Source organism: Trachemys scripta, chromosome 8 (genome assembly GCF_013100865.1).
Source record: "Trachemys scripta elegans isolate TJP31775 chromosome 8, CAS_Tse_1.0, whole genome shotgun sequence".
NCBI lineage: Eukaryota > Metazoa > Chordata > Testudines > Emydidae > Trachemys > Trachemys scripta.
Window position 1 is genome coordinate 75,218,853 of NC_048305.1, and position 14,192 is coordinate 75,233,044.

General features: G+C 36.0%; 1 protein-coding gene across 1 annotated transcript in view; it reads right to left on the reverse strand.

The window, feature by feature from the left end:
* Positions 1–2,009: 2,009 nt before the first annotated feature.
* The window catches only part of DR1 (down-regulator of transcription 1), a 17,935-nt gene continuing 5,752 nt past the window's right edge, over positions 2,010–14,192 (reverse strand). Inside the window, exons 2-3 of the mRNA XM_034779697.1 lie at positions 10,568–10,731; positions 2,010–4,193 (exon numbers count right to left, since the gene is read on the reverse strand). Coding sequence (XP_034635588.1) covers positions 4,047–4,193; positions 10,568–10,731 — 311 coding nt within the window. The 3' untranslated portion in view covers positions 2,010–4,046. The remainder of the gene's footprint in view (positions 4,194–10,567; positions 10,732–14,192) is intronic.

Genomic DNA, 14,192 nt, shown 5'->3' on the forward strand with positions numbered 1-14,192 from the left:
AAGTGGCCATTGCCATTTCTCTGACTACAAGTGGACCTTAACAGACCAACTTTTAAACTTACTGCCATACCTTTTTCCTCCACTGAGTTAAGCCAGGAACATTCAGCAATGATGGCTATGTTCAGTGTGGGTGGATGGTCCATTTACTTGACAGGTCTCTACCCAGCACTGAAATCCTACATTTTTAACAACTAGATAGATCTCCCAAACAGATGAATTTTGGAACCTCATCTTAACTTTACTCCCCACTCCCTTTAAAGGGACACTTGTTAAAAACTGTCAAAAGCAAAAAGAATGATTCACAGGAGATAATAAAGCAATATTGAAACTAAAACTGTTACTATTTAGCTAGTTGAACTACAGCACTCAAGTCAATCTTGGCAGCCTTTGCATACTGTAGTCATTACACATTCAGTATTATACTTCATTTCAGAATCTTAAGGCAACATTATGGAACTTTAGTTTTTGCATTCAAATTCAATGTTACATTACAACGTAAGATTACTAAAGTTGTGCAAATGGTTCCGTTTAGAGGTAATCGAGTTCTGCACATAAACAATGAAGAATTTACAGTAAGTCATTTTTTTAATTTGACACAGTTTCAAAGTGATTTGAAGATCAACAAACATATACTATTATGCATATAGAAGAATCTTCTTTAATGAAGGCACTTTTACAAAATCTGACATGCACCATCTACCTCTTGAGCTTTCGCCATTCCTAGAAATGTGATTTTTTTTTTTTAACGTATTAACAACAAACCTGTAACAAGCACTTCTGTACGAACACGAGACATTCAAATATACTTTTAAGGGGGATTCGAGCTTAAGATTTTTGTTTTTTTAAAAATTCACTGTTCATTTTATCCCAGAAAAGCAGTATTAAAAGGAACTACTTTATTCACCATGTAAAACGTCATGCATACACATTCCATTGGAGTGACAGAAAACAAGAGCTTTACTCAACTTCCATAACAGCCTTGAATTGAAAGCGTTACTCAGCAATGAATGTCTTCTGCTGAGATATATTGTGTCAGTTTAATGCTATGCCAAGCTTGAAAAGAATCTGCTACACATATGACAAGTGACTAGGTAGCAAATAACTTTGCTCCCTCTTTCTACTAGTTTCTTATAAGATTACCTTGAGAAAGTGTCACAGCCTCACATTTGGTACTGAAGTTAATTTCAAGTTTCACTCTTCCTGAACTGTATTTTGGATACTGAATAGAGAGCCTAATTCTGACATGAGAGAATGAAAAGTTGCCTATGGAACATTGAAGATTTATATTTGATGATAAGCTTAAAAAGAACAACTAATTTTTGTAATGTAACTTATTTGCAACATTCTTTGCACCTTTTCTTTTCCCACTAGGACTGCACTGATTTCCTGACACACCTATTTATAATAGAGACTAAGTATGACATCTGATTTACTCACCAAACTTAAATTTATAATGTCTTATGCCTATTTATTATTTGTGTACCAGCATCAGTAGTATCATAGCTCTAGAAATAGCTTTGTCTTTGCCACCCAGCAGAAGGAGGCAAGACATAAATGCAGTAAGTCCTACAAAAATAATGGCTAGTTTGTTCAAATTAAAAAATTCACAATAGAAATTTCTTCTCACCATAAAATTCTAAAAGATGTAATAAGTAATGTGTATCTGACTCTAGAGGTTTTGACTGTCCCTTTAGCACTGAAAAGCTGGAAATGTAGTTTTTAAACAAGTGAACCTGTTCACTTTACAAAAATGCAAATATTGCAAATAGGGAAAATATACTTCCTGGAAGGAGAGTCAACATGACAAAACAGAGATACTGTTTGCAAGTATATAATTAGCTCAACTGAGCAGGAATATCATACAGCAGATTTTGGGTAGCATTATCTTTGTCACAAAAATTGCTCACCAGTCAAAATGGCAGCAGTGCTTAAATAACCTTAAATTTCTTCCTTATAACATTGCAAATGCAGTGAAGAAAAGTGAATATTCAACATTAAATATAAAACCATTTAAAAAACACATCAGAATTTTATTGCTTGAAGAATACAGCATATGAAAAAAGCACAGGAACGTCCAAAGAAAAGGTCACAAGGAACCAAACATACTATCCCATACATACCAGATGCAGTAAAATGTTAACCTGAATTCTGCATCAGAAAAAACAAGTGTGAAATACCTAATTTTGTTTACTTAAAAGAAAAAGACTCATTTAAAATAGAAAGTGTAAGGTGTTACAGTACAAATTAGAAAAGCCAACACTGCACATTAACATTGTTTCACTAGACTAGATTTACTACCTTTGGTACTTAAGTCTTTACAGAAAACCACTTAGTCAAATCTTGTCCAACATATTTCATGAAAGTTTTTCAACTTAACATTCAACAAACTAATCTTTACTTTTTGAGCCATCCTTGCACGGATGCATTTAGAAAATGTGCAAGTTTATTCAATATGTAACCTAACGACTCTAAAATTGAAATCAAAAGCCACTGGGCGATCCTTGCAGATCTGAATATATGCCAACTGTACTTGTTCAGATCTCTACTTAAAATGGGCACACTGTTTTCTGTTTATTTCGCTATGTAAACAGATTGCTGCACCCACAGCTTTTAGTCAAAAATTTTTACTAGAGAAACTTGTCAAGAGCATACTAAAAGAAAAGAGAGTGCATTCTTACACAGCTATCTGATCGTTTTCACTAGTATGCAAGTGGCTTTTCCATTCTGCTGGAAACAAGAGTACCAGAACATAGGCCAACATTTCTTCATTCAACATTAAAATTCTATAATGGACACAACTGTGGTGTATTTCTACACAAAGAACAGCTGCCCGTCCATTTATATAAACAGAATTTTCAAAGTCAACCTGACAAAAAGACTCCTTTCTCTTTCCTGATCCTTATCGTGCTGATTACTCTTGGGGCATACTTTCCTAACTAAACTTGGACAGAATCATTTGCACCTACTAACCTGTTTGAATGAAGAAAATGTTATTGTTTCACAAGGTAGCTGAGGAATCCATGGGTAACCTAGTCTGGAAAATGTTAACATTATGCTGACAACAATAACTAACTAATCAGGGTTAAATAAAAATCCCTCTTTTACTGAAACCAGGTTCATTAGCTTCAACTTTTGCCTTTGTAGGCTTGAACATTTAATAATTCCCAGTTAAGTCAATGGAACTAACACAATTCTGGTTCACCAAGTTCCAGCTTTACATGTGAACAATATGAACATGTCCGGACTACGCAAGTAATACCATCAATAACAGTTAACATTAAATTGGAGTGAAATAATAAGAATTATTAGTTCTCTACACTGGTCAGTCTTTGAAATGAAATATCCATTGGTTCAGGACTCTTCATAGATATCATAATAAAATCATGGGTTTATTATTTCACCCCTATACAAAAAAAAAAAAAAGACAGAATTTCTACAACTCCTATTAAACATACCTTTTCCTAGCTTAGTGAAAATGTATCTTTTCAAATTTGTAACAAATGTGGTATTTGAGCACATATAATATTTATTGCCATATATATATATCCTCATTTTTAAAAGGACAAAGAATTCAGACTTTACTATGCTGACCTCTTTGCTTGTTTCCATTATGCAGATTAAGTGTCTACTGAACCACTCCCACCCCCCCAAAAAAGAAAAACAATTAAAAATTCTCTATGTAAGATTTTATAGTTTAGTTAAAAGGGAAGAGAAATGCAAATGTGGATTTAGAGCTTCTGTATAAATCTCACTATTTTATAAACTTGTTGTTTATTTTAACACTGTTTATTGATCAATGACGCACTGCTATCTAAAATTTCCATATACACCATTAAAAATCCAAAGTTGATATGATATTGAACCTTAAATCTTTAAGAGTTCAAAAAAAGACAGTTTTTACATGTACAGCACACAACAGCAGACATCCCTAGAATACCATGGCCAGTCCAAGATGCATACAAAATTACAGGTAAGCATTCATTTCACTGTTTTCATTGTGCAGGAAAGATATTTCTCAGTGGGAAGAGAAACTCAGCTGGTGAATTTCAGATATCATCTTCATCATCTTCATCCTGAGAGGAGCCTGCCTGATTGGATGCACTGGCTGACGCAGCAGCAAGCTGTGCTTGTTGGGCTGCTTGTTGCATCTGTAGCCATTCCTGCTGGGCCAGTTCTGCTTGTTGCTGTCTAGCCTGAAGACAGACAAAAATTAAATTGTTAACAAAACCCAAGACTTCCAATATCCTTTTAAGGAATTAGTATAGCACACGGGCAAAGATTACATTAATGGTCTGGCAGAAACTGCAGGTGCAAAATACAAGATTTATACCTAAAAATAATCACTGTACATAAAGGGTATTCAAAATACTGCAATGCTTTGCATTGATATTAACATTTTTTCTTCATGTTGGCATAACCTATTTTTATGGTATGCTGTACAATCGTCATTTAGAGCATTTATACTCAGAAAACCAAAGAGGTTGGGGTAATAAAAATGTACTTGAAAAAAACCCTCAATTTTGGGGGTTGCACAGGATCAGAGAGGCACCACTTTCAAATGAAAAATTAACCAGGAATGTTGCAGAGTGGCTAGAATTAGCATTAACAAGTCTTTCCACCACTTACCCACACTGCCTAGGAAATACTGACCAGGAAGTCCAGGCCTTACTTTAGGCAAGACATTATTAAAATGGTAGTTCTAACTAAGACATTTTAGACCTTAAATGCAGTGCACACGGATTAGGATGGTGCTAATACTTCACATGTTTAGAAATGAATTCACTCTGAATATATGTTTGTTACGTGTGTCCTAAACAAAGCATGAAATTAAATTAAAAGGAAAAATGGAGGGTGAGGAAAGTGAAACATGCACAATATGTTAGAGTTTGGAAGTGTCAGAACTAGTGAAGTAATGTAACAATATTCTTATTTAATAAGGGCCTAACCTTTGCAGCTGAACCTAAATTCAGCCCTATCATCCTCCATCTCCCAACACCATTTTTGCTTCTTTCTGAAATAAGAGTATCAAAGATTTCCCCATCTCCAAAAGATTGCTTGGTTTTGTTACATAAATATCAGGAATGTTAAGTCTAGTTTTGCTAGATGAATTTTCAAGATTCTCAGAAGTTTATTGTGAGTTAATTTTCCTCAATTCAAGGAGAGGGGATGTTTGACATTTGATAGGAAGTCTTTGTTAAATGATTGTTAGGTACTGAAGTTGAGAGTATAAAAAGTGCAAACAGAGTTTTATTAGAAGTCCCTTCTCCTCTCAACTGTCAGCTTTCACTTGCTTGTGATGTCATATTTTTTCTAGTACTTTAGTCACTCTAGTCGCCTCCAAAAATAATTGGTCAACTGACCAGTCAAACATTGGCCAAATATTTTAAAGCACTAATTTATTAGAACAGTAATAACAGTAAGAAAAAACAGTAAGCCTTTATGGTCTCCAATCAGCTTAACCTTAGATAGACACTTATGCCTATTTACAACAACAACAAAAGTTCTTAACTGAGATATTTTAATTCAGAAAAATGCGGAACACAAATAAATGAAATTCTAAAAAAAATGAAAGAATGGTACAATGGTGCAATCAAAAAAGTAAGCCACTGCCTAAATCAGGGTATGCTTGCAGGAATATTTGAGACGATTTAACAGTTGTCATACAGGTGATTACTTGAACAGCTTGCCAAGTCCACTTAAAACCTGAATTTGCACTGTATAAAAAAAACAAAAAACAAAAAACAAAACAAAACAAAAAAAACCCACACAACCAGCAGAAAAAAATCTTTTAAAACAAAAATCAGGTCTTCTTTATAGATAAAGCAAAATAAAGCAAAAGCCCATTTCCCCCCTCCATATAGGAGGCTTTTAAAGTTAAGTTCACATTTCCATTCAAATCCCCTTTTCATTTTGAATTTTCCATAACTGGCCTATCAGGCAGAAATTTTCTGAACCTACTGTCTACCTAAGGATAATATTTTGGAACATTTCAGCAAGGACAATTCAGTCAGTCAATAAGAGTACAAAAAGATACTGGCCCTATTCCAAGAGTTGTGACAATTCTTTGAAAAGCTCTAGCACAAATGTGCTAGATTTAAAAAAAGTTGACATCTGCAAAGGAAATAACCCTCACTGAAAAGAGGCTTTAAATGTTTCAGTTAAAATTATTCATATGCAGTCGCTAGGGTTTAAAGAGAATCAATGTATTCACAGTCGATACTCTGGTGCACTTTTAGCCATTTTCACCAAAGTTCTAAACAAATGAAAGCAACACCTGAACACATTAGTAGTGGACAAGTCTAAGATACACATTCAATGTGGCAGGGCTCCATAAGAGTCGGTGGCTCTACAGCAGTTTCTCTCAACCTTTCTGATACCAGGGACCAGCTTGCTGCCTTCCAAAACTGTGTCAGGGAGATCTCAGGGACCAGAAACACTGCTCCACAGGACTGTGCACCTTTTGCTGGACAGATAATTCTGGAACTATTAGGTGCCACCAAATTATACAACCACTTCTTTACATTCTTTTTCTTTTGAAAATACTAGGAAACTCCATAAGGTTGCACGGCTAAGAACTCAGTCAGGAATTGCCAGAGTTAAGGTGTCCTTAATTTTAAATCTGCCTCCTCGTGCCTTAATGCAGTATGCCAGTCTTTTAATTGCACAAATCAAGTCACTTCCCTAATATTACAACATAATTTTTTCCCTACAAACTTCAACCTAACGTTCACAATGAATGAGGATGCCTCTTGATTTGGATTTATTCATTCATTAAGGAAGTTACTTTTACAAATAAAGGAAAACTAGGGCCCTGATCTTACCAACACTTATACACATACATAATTTCTCAGGTGTGTAGATGAATATTTTAAGAATTGTGATTGTTATTTAAGCAGCCAGTATTCCTTCTGCATATAATCACTGGTAAATTCTGGATTATGAATAGGACTAATCACATGCATAAGTATTTGCAGGACTGGAGTGCAAATACAGCACTTGTTCCAACAATACATACACAAACTACTTTGATATATTGTTGAATAAAATAAAATGCACTGTTTTAGAATCAGATCAGAGATTTTTTGTACAATATCAAATGAGGACCATTTTAAGTTTCATTTATTGATCCAATACACAGACTAGTGCAACTTGAATGCACTAACAATTTTATAATGCATTTTTTATTAATCTCTAATAATTAAAAAATTAAATACATACCTTCAGAGGACAGTGTCTACTAGATTAAACAATTTTAAAGTAGGTCAAAAATCAGGTCTAAATTGATAATACCTCTTTAAATGAAATGTCAGTTAATTATTTTAATTCCTCATTGTTTATATTACTCTCTCAGGAGTGTAAGAATATCCCTATCCCACCCATCCTCTACTTCTTTTGACCTGTGTAGAGTGCAGTTTTATGTAAGTTATCCACATTAAACTTCATTGCATTAAGCTTAAAAGAAAATAAAAACTTAAACTAACCAGTTTGTTATAAAACCAAACACTGCTTCTGCAGCAGCCACATTGACTTTTTTACTCTTAGCATGAAGGGGGGAAAAAGTATCTATATGTTAACTTATTACAGGACTATACCATTACATGTGTTAGCCATGTGATAAATTTCCAAAGCTGGTGAAAACTTCAATTGTCTCATCATCATCATTATCTATTTAGCTATAATGTACTTGGCACTTTACAACATACAAAAATAAAGTTTATCTGGGTTTTAGCATTACGTAAGTTTCAGTAAGGCCAGTGAGGAAAAGGTTGCAACTAAGATGTGAGATCACAAGGACCTGAATAAGCATTTTCACCATGGGAACAGAAAGAAAGGAAAGGATGCAGAGGACAAAAAAAGCAATATGATTTGCATATGGCCAGGATATAAGTGGTGTAAGAGGGAGGTGTTGTAGATGATTGCCACATTATGAGTCTGGCAGAATAGCGGTGGTATCAATAGTAACAGAATGGGAGAAGAGAAGACTGTTTAGGAAGATAAATAATCAAATTTAGTCTTAGCCACTTACACTTGAATTATCTGCAAACCATCTCAGAGGAAGTGCTGGGAAGAAAGGCTGAGTTGCAGGACCTTGTCTCACATTAGGTCAGGCATGGAGAAATATATTTGAATTATCATCATCTTAGAGTTCATAGTAAATCAACATGATTATACAGTGTCACTCAAGGGTAAAGGGAAAACAGCTGGGGAGACACGTTAGAGATTTAGCATTGTTGTGACAAACAAACTACCAGAGAGATGGAAATTACCCTTTTCCCCCATGAAATGATGGAGCCAAAACCAAGAAAGACATTTAAACTGAAATGATTAAGACACAAAATGAGTTACACCTAGCAAGGGACATAAAAGGCAATAAAAAGAGGTACTACAAATACATAGGGAGAAAGAGACGAAGGAAGATGTAGGTTCTCCCTTAGTGGGGAAGGAGAGCTAATAATGGATGACATCAAGGAGGCTGGGGTGTTCCCTATTTTGCTTCAGTCTTGGCTAAAATATTAAGTTGTGACTAGAAAATTAATATTAACAAGAATGGGGAAGGAACAAGCTAGAACAAGGAAAGAACAGGTTAAAATAGTTAGATAAGTTAAATATTTTTAAGTCGGCAGCGGCCAATGAAACTCACCTGAGGGTATCTAAAAACTAACTGAAAATCTCAACCATTAGCAATTATTTGTGAGAACTCATGGAAGATGGTGAGGTCCCAGAGGACTGGAGAAGAAACAACATTGTTCCTAATTTTAAAGATAGGAACTAAAAGGACATGGAGAATTATAGACCAGTCAGCCTAACTTTGAGACCTGGGAGATACTGGAATAAATTATTAAACTATAATTTGCAAGCATGTAAAGGATAAAATTATAAGTAAAACTGAACATGAATTTGTCATGAACAAATCATGACAAATCAACCTAATTTCCTTCTTTTATGGGATTACTGGCCTAATGAATGGGTGGAAGCCGTAGATGTGACATATCTTGATTTTAGTAAGGCTTTTGACACAGTCCACCTGACATTCTTATAAGCAAACTAGCAAAATGTGGTCTAAATGCAATTATTATAAGGTGTGTGAACAACTGGTTGAAAGACCCTACTCAAAGAGTAATTGTCAACGATTTGCTATCAGACTGGGGGGACTCACAGGGGTTTGTCTCAGGTCTTGTACTATTCAACATTTTCACCAATGACTTGGATAATGGACTGGAGAGTATGCTTATAAAATGTGCAGAGCACACTAAACTGGTAGGGGTTGCTAGCACTTCGGAGGACAGGATTAGAATACAAAACAATCTTGATAAATTGAAGAATTGGTCTGAAATCAACAAGATAAAATTCAATCAAGATAAGTGGAAAGTACTACACCTAGGAAGGAAAAAAGCTAACGCACAATTACAAAATGGGAAATAATTGGCTAGGTGGTAGCACTGTTGAAAAGGATCTGGGGGTTATAATGGATCACAAATTAAACATGAGTCAACAACATGATGCAGTTGCAAAAAAAAGGTATATTAACAGAGTGTCATATACAAAAGACAGAAGGTAACTGTCCTGTTCTACTTAGCAGTAGGGAGGCCTCAGCTGGAGTATTCTGTCCAGTTCTGGGTGCAATGCTTTAGGAAAGAAATGGATAAACTGGAGAGAGTCCAGAGTAGAGCAACAAAAGTGATAGCAGGTTTAAGACCTATGAGGAAAGGTCAAAAAAAATTGGGCATGTTTAGTCTTGAGAAAAGACAACTCACAGGGGACCTAATAGCCTTAACATATTTGAAGACTGTTATTATAAAAAATGGTCTAAAGGTTGGACAAGAAGTAACGGACTAATCTGCAGCAAAGGATATTTAGGTTAGATATTAAGAAAAACTTTCTAATTATAAGGGTAGTTAAGTTCTGGAATACGTTTCTAAGAGAGGTTGTGGAATCCCTGTCTTTGGTGGTTTCTAAGGACATGTGTCTGAGATGGCCTATGTACACATGACCCTGCCGCATCGCAGGAGGATGGATTAGATGACCTCTCAAAGTCTCTTCCAGCACTACATTTTTATGATTATAGTTCACAGAAATTGATCATTTTCTAAAATATTAGTTGCCATTTCCCTTCATATATACAATTGGACTAAAGAAAATCTGGTAATACAAGTAAAGGAATACAAAAAGTAGTTGAAAATAATTTTTTAAAACTCCAACATTTGTAAAAGTTTCTGTAAAATAGAAATACATGATTGAGTGGCATGGCTTTGATATCACCAGTGGTAAAGTAATACATTCATTTAAAACTCAGACTAATAAAACGTACACATTTCTATACAATGTCTCTGGCGTGTCAGATCACAGAAGTAACAAAGAAAATTCAGCATCTTATTTATCCATTTGCATTTCTTGCCAGATATATTAACTTTGCAAGGTCAGATTCAGTAAAATCTTTCATGGCCATGGAATCCATAGAACAGGGGATTCTTCTGGACTTATGCATGTTTCTGTGGCACTAAATCAGGGAGTGTCTAGTTCATTCAACCTCATTAGATTTCTTAGTCAGAAATATTGCCTCACTCACTTTTGCAAATAACTCCTGTTGCTGCCTTAGAAGTTCTTCTTCAGGAATGCCAAGATTTTCCAAACGAGAACTGGCCTTTCTTCTTTTTAGTGCTACTGTTTTGCACTCTTGTAAGACTTCTTTTACCTCACTGATATAGGAGCCAAAACCCAAGCTTTCTAGTGCTGCAAAAAAGAAAACATGTTGATCAATTAGCATAACTAAAATTTGTAGTCACATCAAAACAATTTCCTGTAATAAGATACCAACTTGTTCTGTCCTATAGATTCCTTATTTAAAGCGACCCACAACCGTTTTTTTTTTATTTGAATCTTTTTACTCTTCTGTAGTGCATAAAGGCCTAAACGAGAGATTTTCAAACTGAGGGGCACAGAGGAACATTTGGGGGGCAAGCGGTGTCCCCAGGCGGCTGGGACTTGAGGAGGGAGCACTACCTCCAGCCCCCTGACTCACATCAACAAGCCATCCAGCCTGTGGGTCAGTGTCAACATCCACTGATGCTGTGCTGATTTCTGCTCCTGGCAGCCTCTGTGCCCAGTGCTGGCTCCGCCCCCAGAGACTGTCACACATGCCTTCCCACACCCTGAAAACCTAAGGGGCAGGTTTTGTGTCTATATTTCTCTGGGTTGGGGCAGCACAAACAAAAATTATAACTCAGGATGGGGGGAAAGAAGGGGAAGGGGCTCAGCTTCAAAAGTTTGAAAACCTCTGGCCTAAGTCATATTCCCCTACTCCCTTCCTGCAGCAAAAGTGCACTGTCTTAAATCTTCAAAACTTGAGACTATCAAGTGTGCTCTTCTCTGGTTTTGCTGGTACTTTTAAATTTCTTAGACATATTTGGTGAGGGAACTAGTCAGAGAAAAACAGCAAGACAAGGAGAGTTTAATTTCTTAGTTATAAATTTAAAATAATTTCATATAAACCAGACAAATGAATGGAACCGGTGCCATATTTCCCATTTTGCTTAAGAACAGATATATGGTAACATGTACCATACACACCACATCTGCCCAAAGTACCATCCTTCTCCCATTTAAGCATAATGGACCAACCAGAAAAGTACATTTTCTTAATAGGCTGAAGTTAGCACCGATATGCAACAACTTGGCCATTTCAGGAAAGAAAGGATTGCTAATTTAAGACCCCACCCCCAATGTAAATAATAGTGTGTTGCAAACCTAGTTGCAATTCAGTAACTGTCCTCCAACCCTCCCTAAAATGCTAAGACACTATTCCATCTTGTAGCATAGCTGGGACCTAATCATGGTTTTAATAGTCTCCACAAAATATACAACAGGTTGGATAGACAGCATCAGGGAACAACTGTTGTAACCAGGTTCCTAAAAGTTGTTTTACTGTAGATAGGATCCAACTCTTGTCCACATTGAGCTTTGAACCATGCTTTAAAGTAGTTTGAACTACTGGAAAAAGAGGTTCTGGATACACTGGTTTCAAACATTATTCAGCTAGCCACTGAAAATAGGATGAAAGCTACAGAAATATTTTGAAGAACTTGCCTCTGTACTACAGAGAGCATCTGTCTTTAGATTGCTAAATTGGTCTGCAGCCATGGGCTCCTAAAGGACTCTTCAATGCTATTAGATGCCCAAACAGCAGCAGTAACAACCATCTATTACTAGCCAGAAAATTAAACCCCATTTTAGCAGACAGAGACCTGTCACAGTTATTGATTCATTAGGGTCCTCTATGCTTGATTATTGCACCACATATCTAGGAATGAAGTCAAACCCAGAAAAAGCTCCCTGTGGTATAAAACACATCTGCTTAACAGAGACCCTCCCCGTTATCACCTCCACCCTAGCATTCTGCTCTCAGACTCTATTCTGGATCCTAGTCTGTTTTAGACTAATCCCATTGAGGGTTTTGAGTACCAAGACACCTGAGAGATTGCCTCTCAGCCCCATGAGCATCTACAACAGCAACATTCCAGTGAACAAAGAAACATGACAAATGAACAGTGGGCTTGGAAGTGAGAGAGATAGACCAGCTGTTGGGAAAGATCTTATATTTGATGAGAAGAATGACTATGGACCTCTCCACTTTCAAAAGTCAGTGTAAAACTAATTTCTTCAATTTACTGGGAGAAAGCTTAGTGCTTCACACACACAAAAGGTCTCCGATTAATTAAACTAGGAAGATAGATTGTCTGTTTTTAATATACTTTGGAAGCATTACAAAACTACTGTAATGGTGGCCACATAAGTACCTGGATAAACAGCCCCCGACTTGAATTTTATTTAAAAAAAAAAAATAAGAGGAAAAGGTATGGTCCTTTCTTTACCAGACAAAAAGTGTTTGAAAACTAATTTTAAGCAACAGTTAAAGAAACGTACTTGTTTCTTATTATGTTATTAGTAAAATCTTTGATTATTAAAAATGAAAATTGTAAAAACAGAATTTACTTGTGACATGCTCTAGTTATTTTGTACATTTTGCAAATCTTAGACAATGAAAATCCATAAAGTCAGTCTTCCTTTTGTTTATTGTCAGTTTCACTTTTAAACTGGCAAATTTAGTTGACTGCATCTTTTATCTAAATTTAATTTTTTAATAAAGTTTATATTCTGTTTTCAAAATTGGTTTTAAAGCCTATTGTAGAAAAGGCCAACTGACATACCAGTATTACTTTATCACTGACAAATATTTTCTGATGAAGTTAATGGCACAGCCTTCAACAGCTTTGTTATTACTATTTGCACATGTAGATATCAGCGCTCTGACCTATTTGGTTTACTTTAAATGCTACAGGTTTAATATCTACCAGATGTCTTAGTTTCAAAGCCAAGCAAACAGGTTTGACATTCTATTTCTAGCAAATAATAAAGTTTCCATAAATTACTAGATTTTAAAATTTGAATGCACTAATTTTAGTTTATTACTTATTCTTAATATTTGTATTGCACTAGCACCTACAGTCTCAACGGAGACTGAAGTCCCATTGTGCTAGGCACTGTACAAACAGTGAGAGACAGTCAGGATACATCTACACAGCATTTTGGAGACAGCCTCTGAGCCCAGGTTGACAGAACTGGGTAAGTGGGGCTCACACTAATGCTCTAAAAACAGCTGCATATACAGCACTTTGAAGTTGCAGCTCAGGTTCTGAAGCCCATTACCTAAGTTTTGAATTTGCCAAAGAAGCCTTGGCTCCCATTATGAAAAACTATGCAACCAAGACAGAACAGGTAACATGCATGAGTTTTTGATTTTGTGATGCCAGTTTTGGTCTGAATATGCAATGTATGACTTCATGCTTCTCTTAGTGGTATGTGCCAGATCTGGTTAATATACCGAGACCTGGAGGAAGCTTTAGGCCCAGTTTTGTCATAACTCACTAATACAATTACGGTCAGTCACCATGAATACCTCACCATAGGGACAAGTATCAGAGGGGTAGCTGTGTTAGTCTGGATCAGTAAAAAGCAAACAGAGAGTCCTGTGGCATCTTTAAGACTAACAGATGTATTGGAGCATAAGCTTTCGTGGGTGAATACCCACTTCGTCAGATGCATATTGCATGCGTCTGACGAAGTGGGTATTCACCCACGAAAGCTTATGCTCCAATACATCTGTTAGTCTTAAAGATGCCACAGGACTCTCTGTT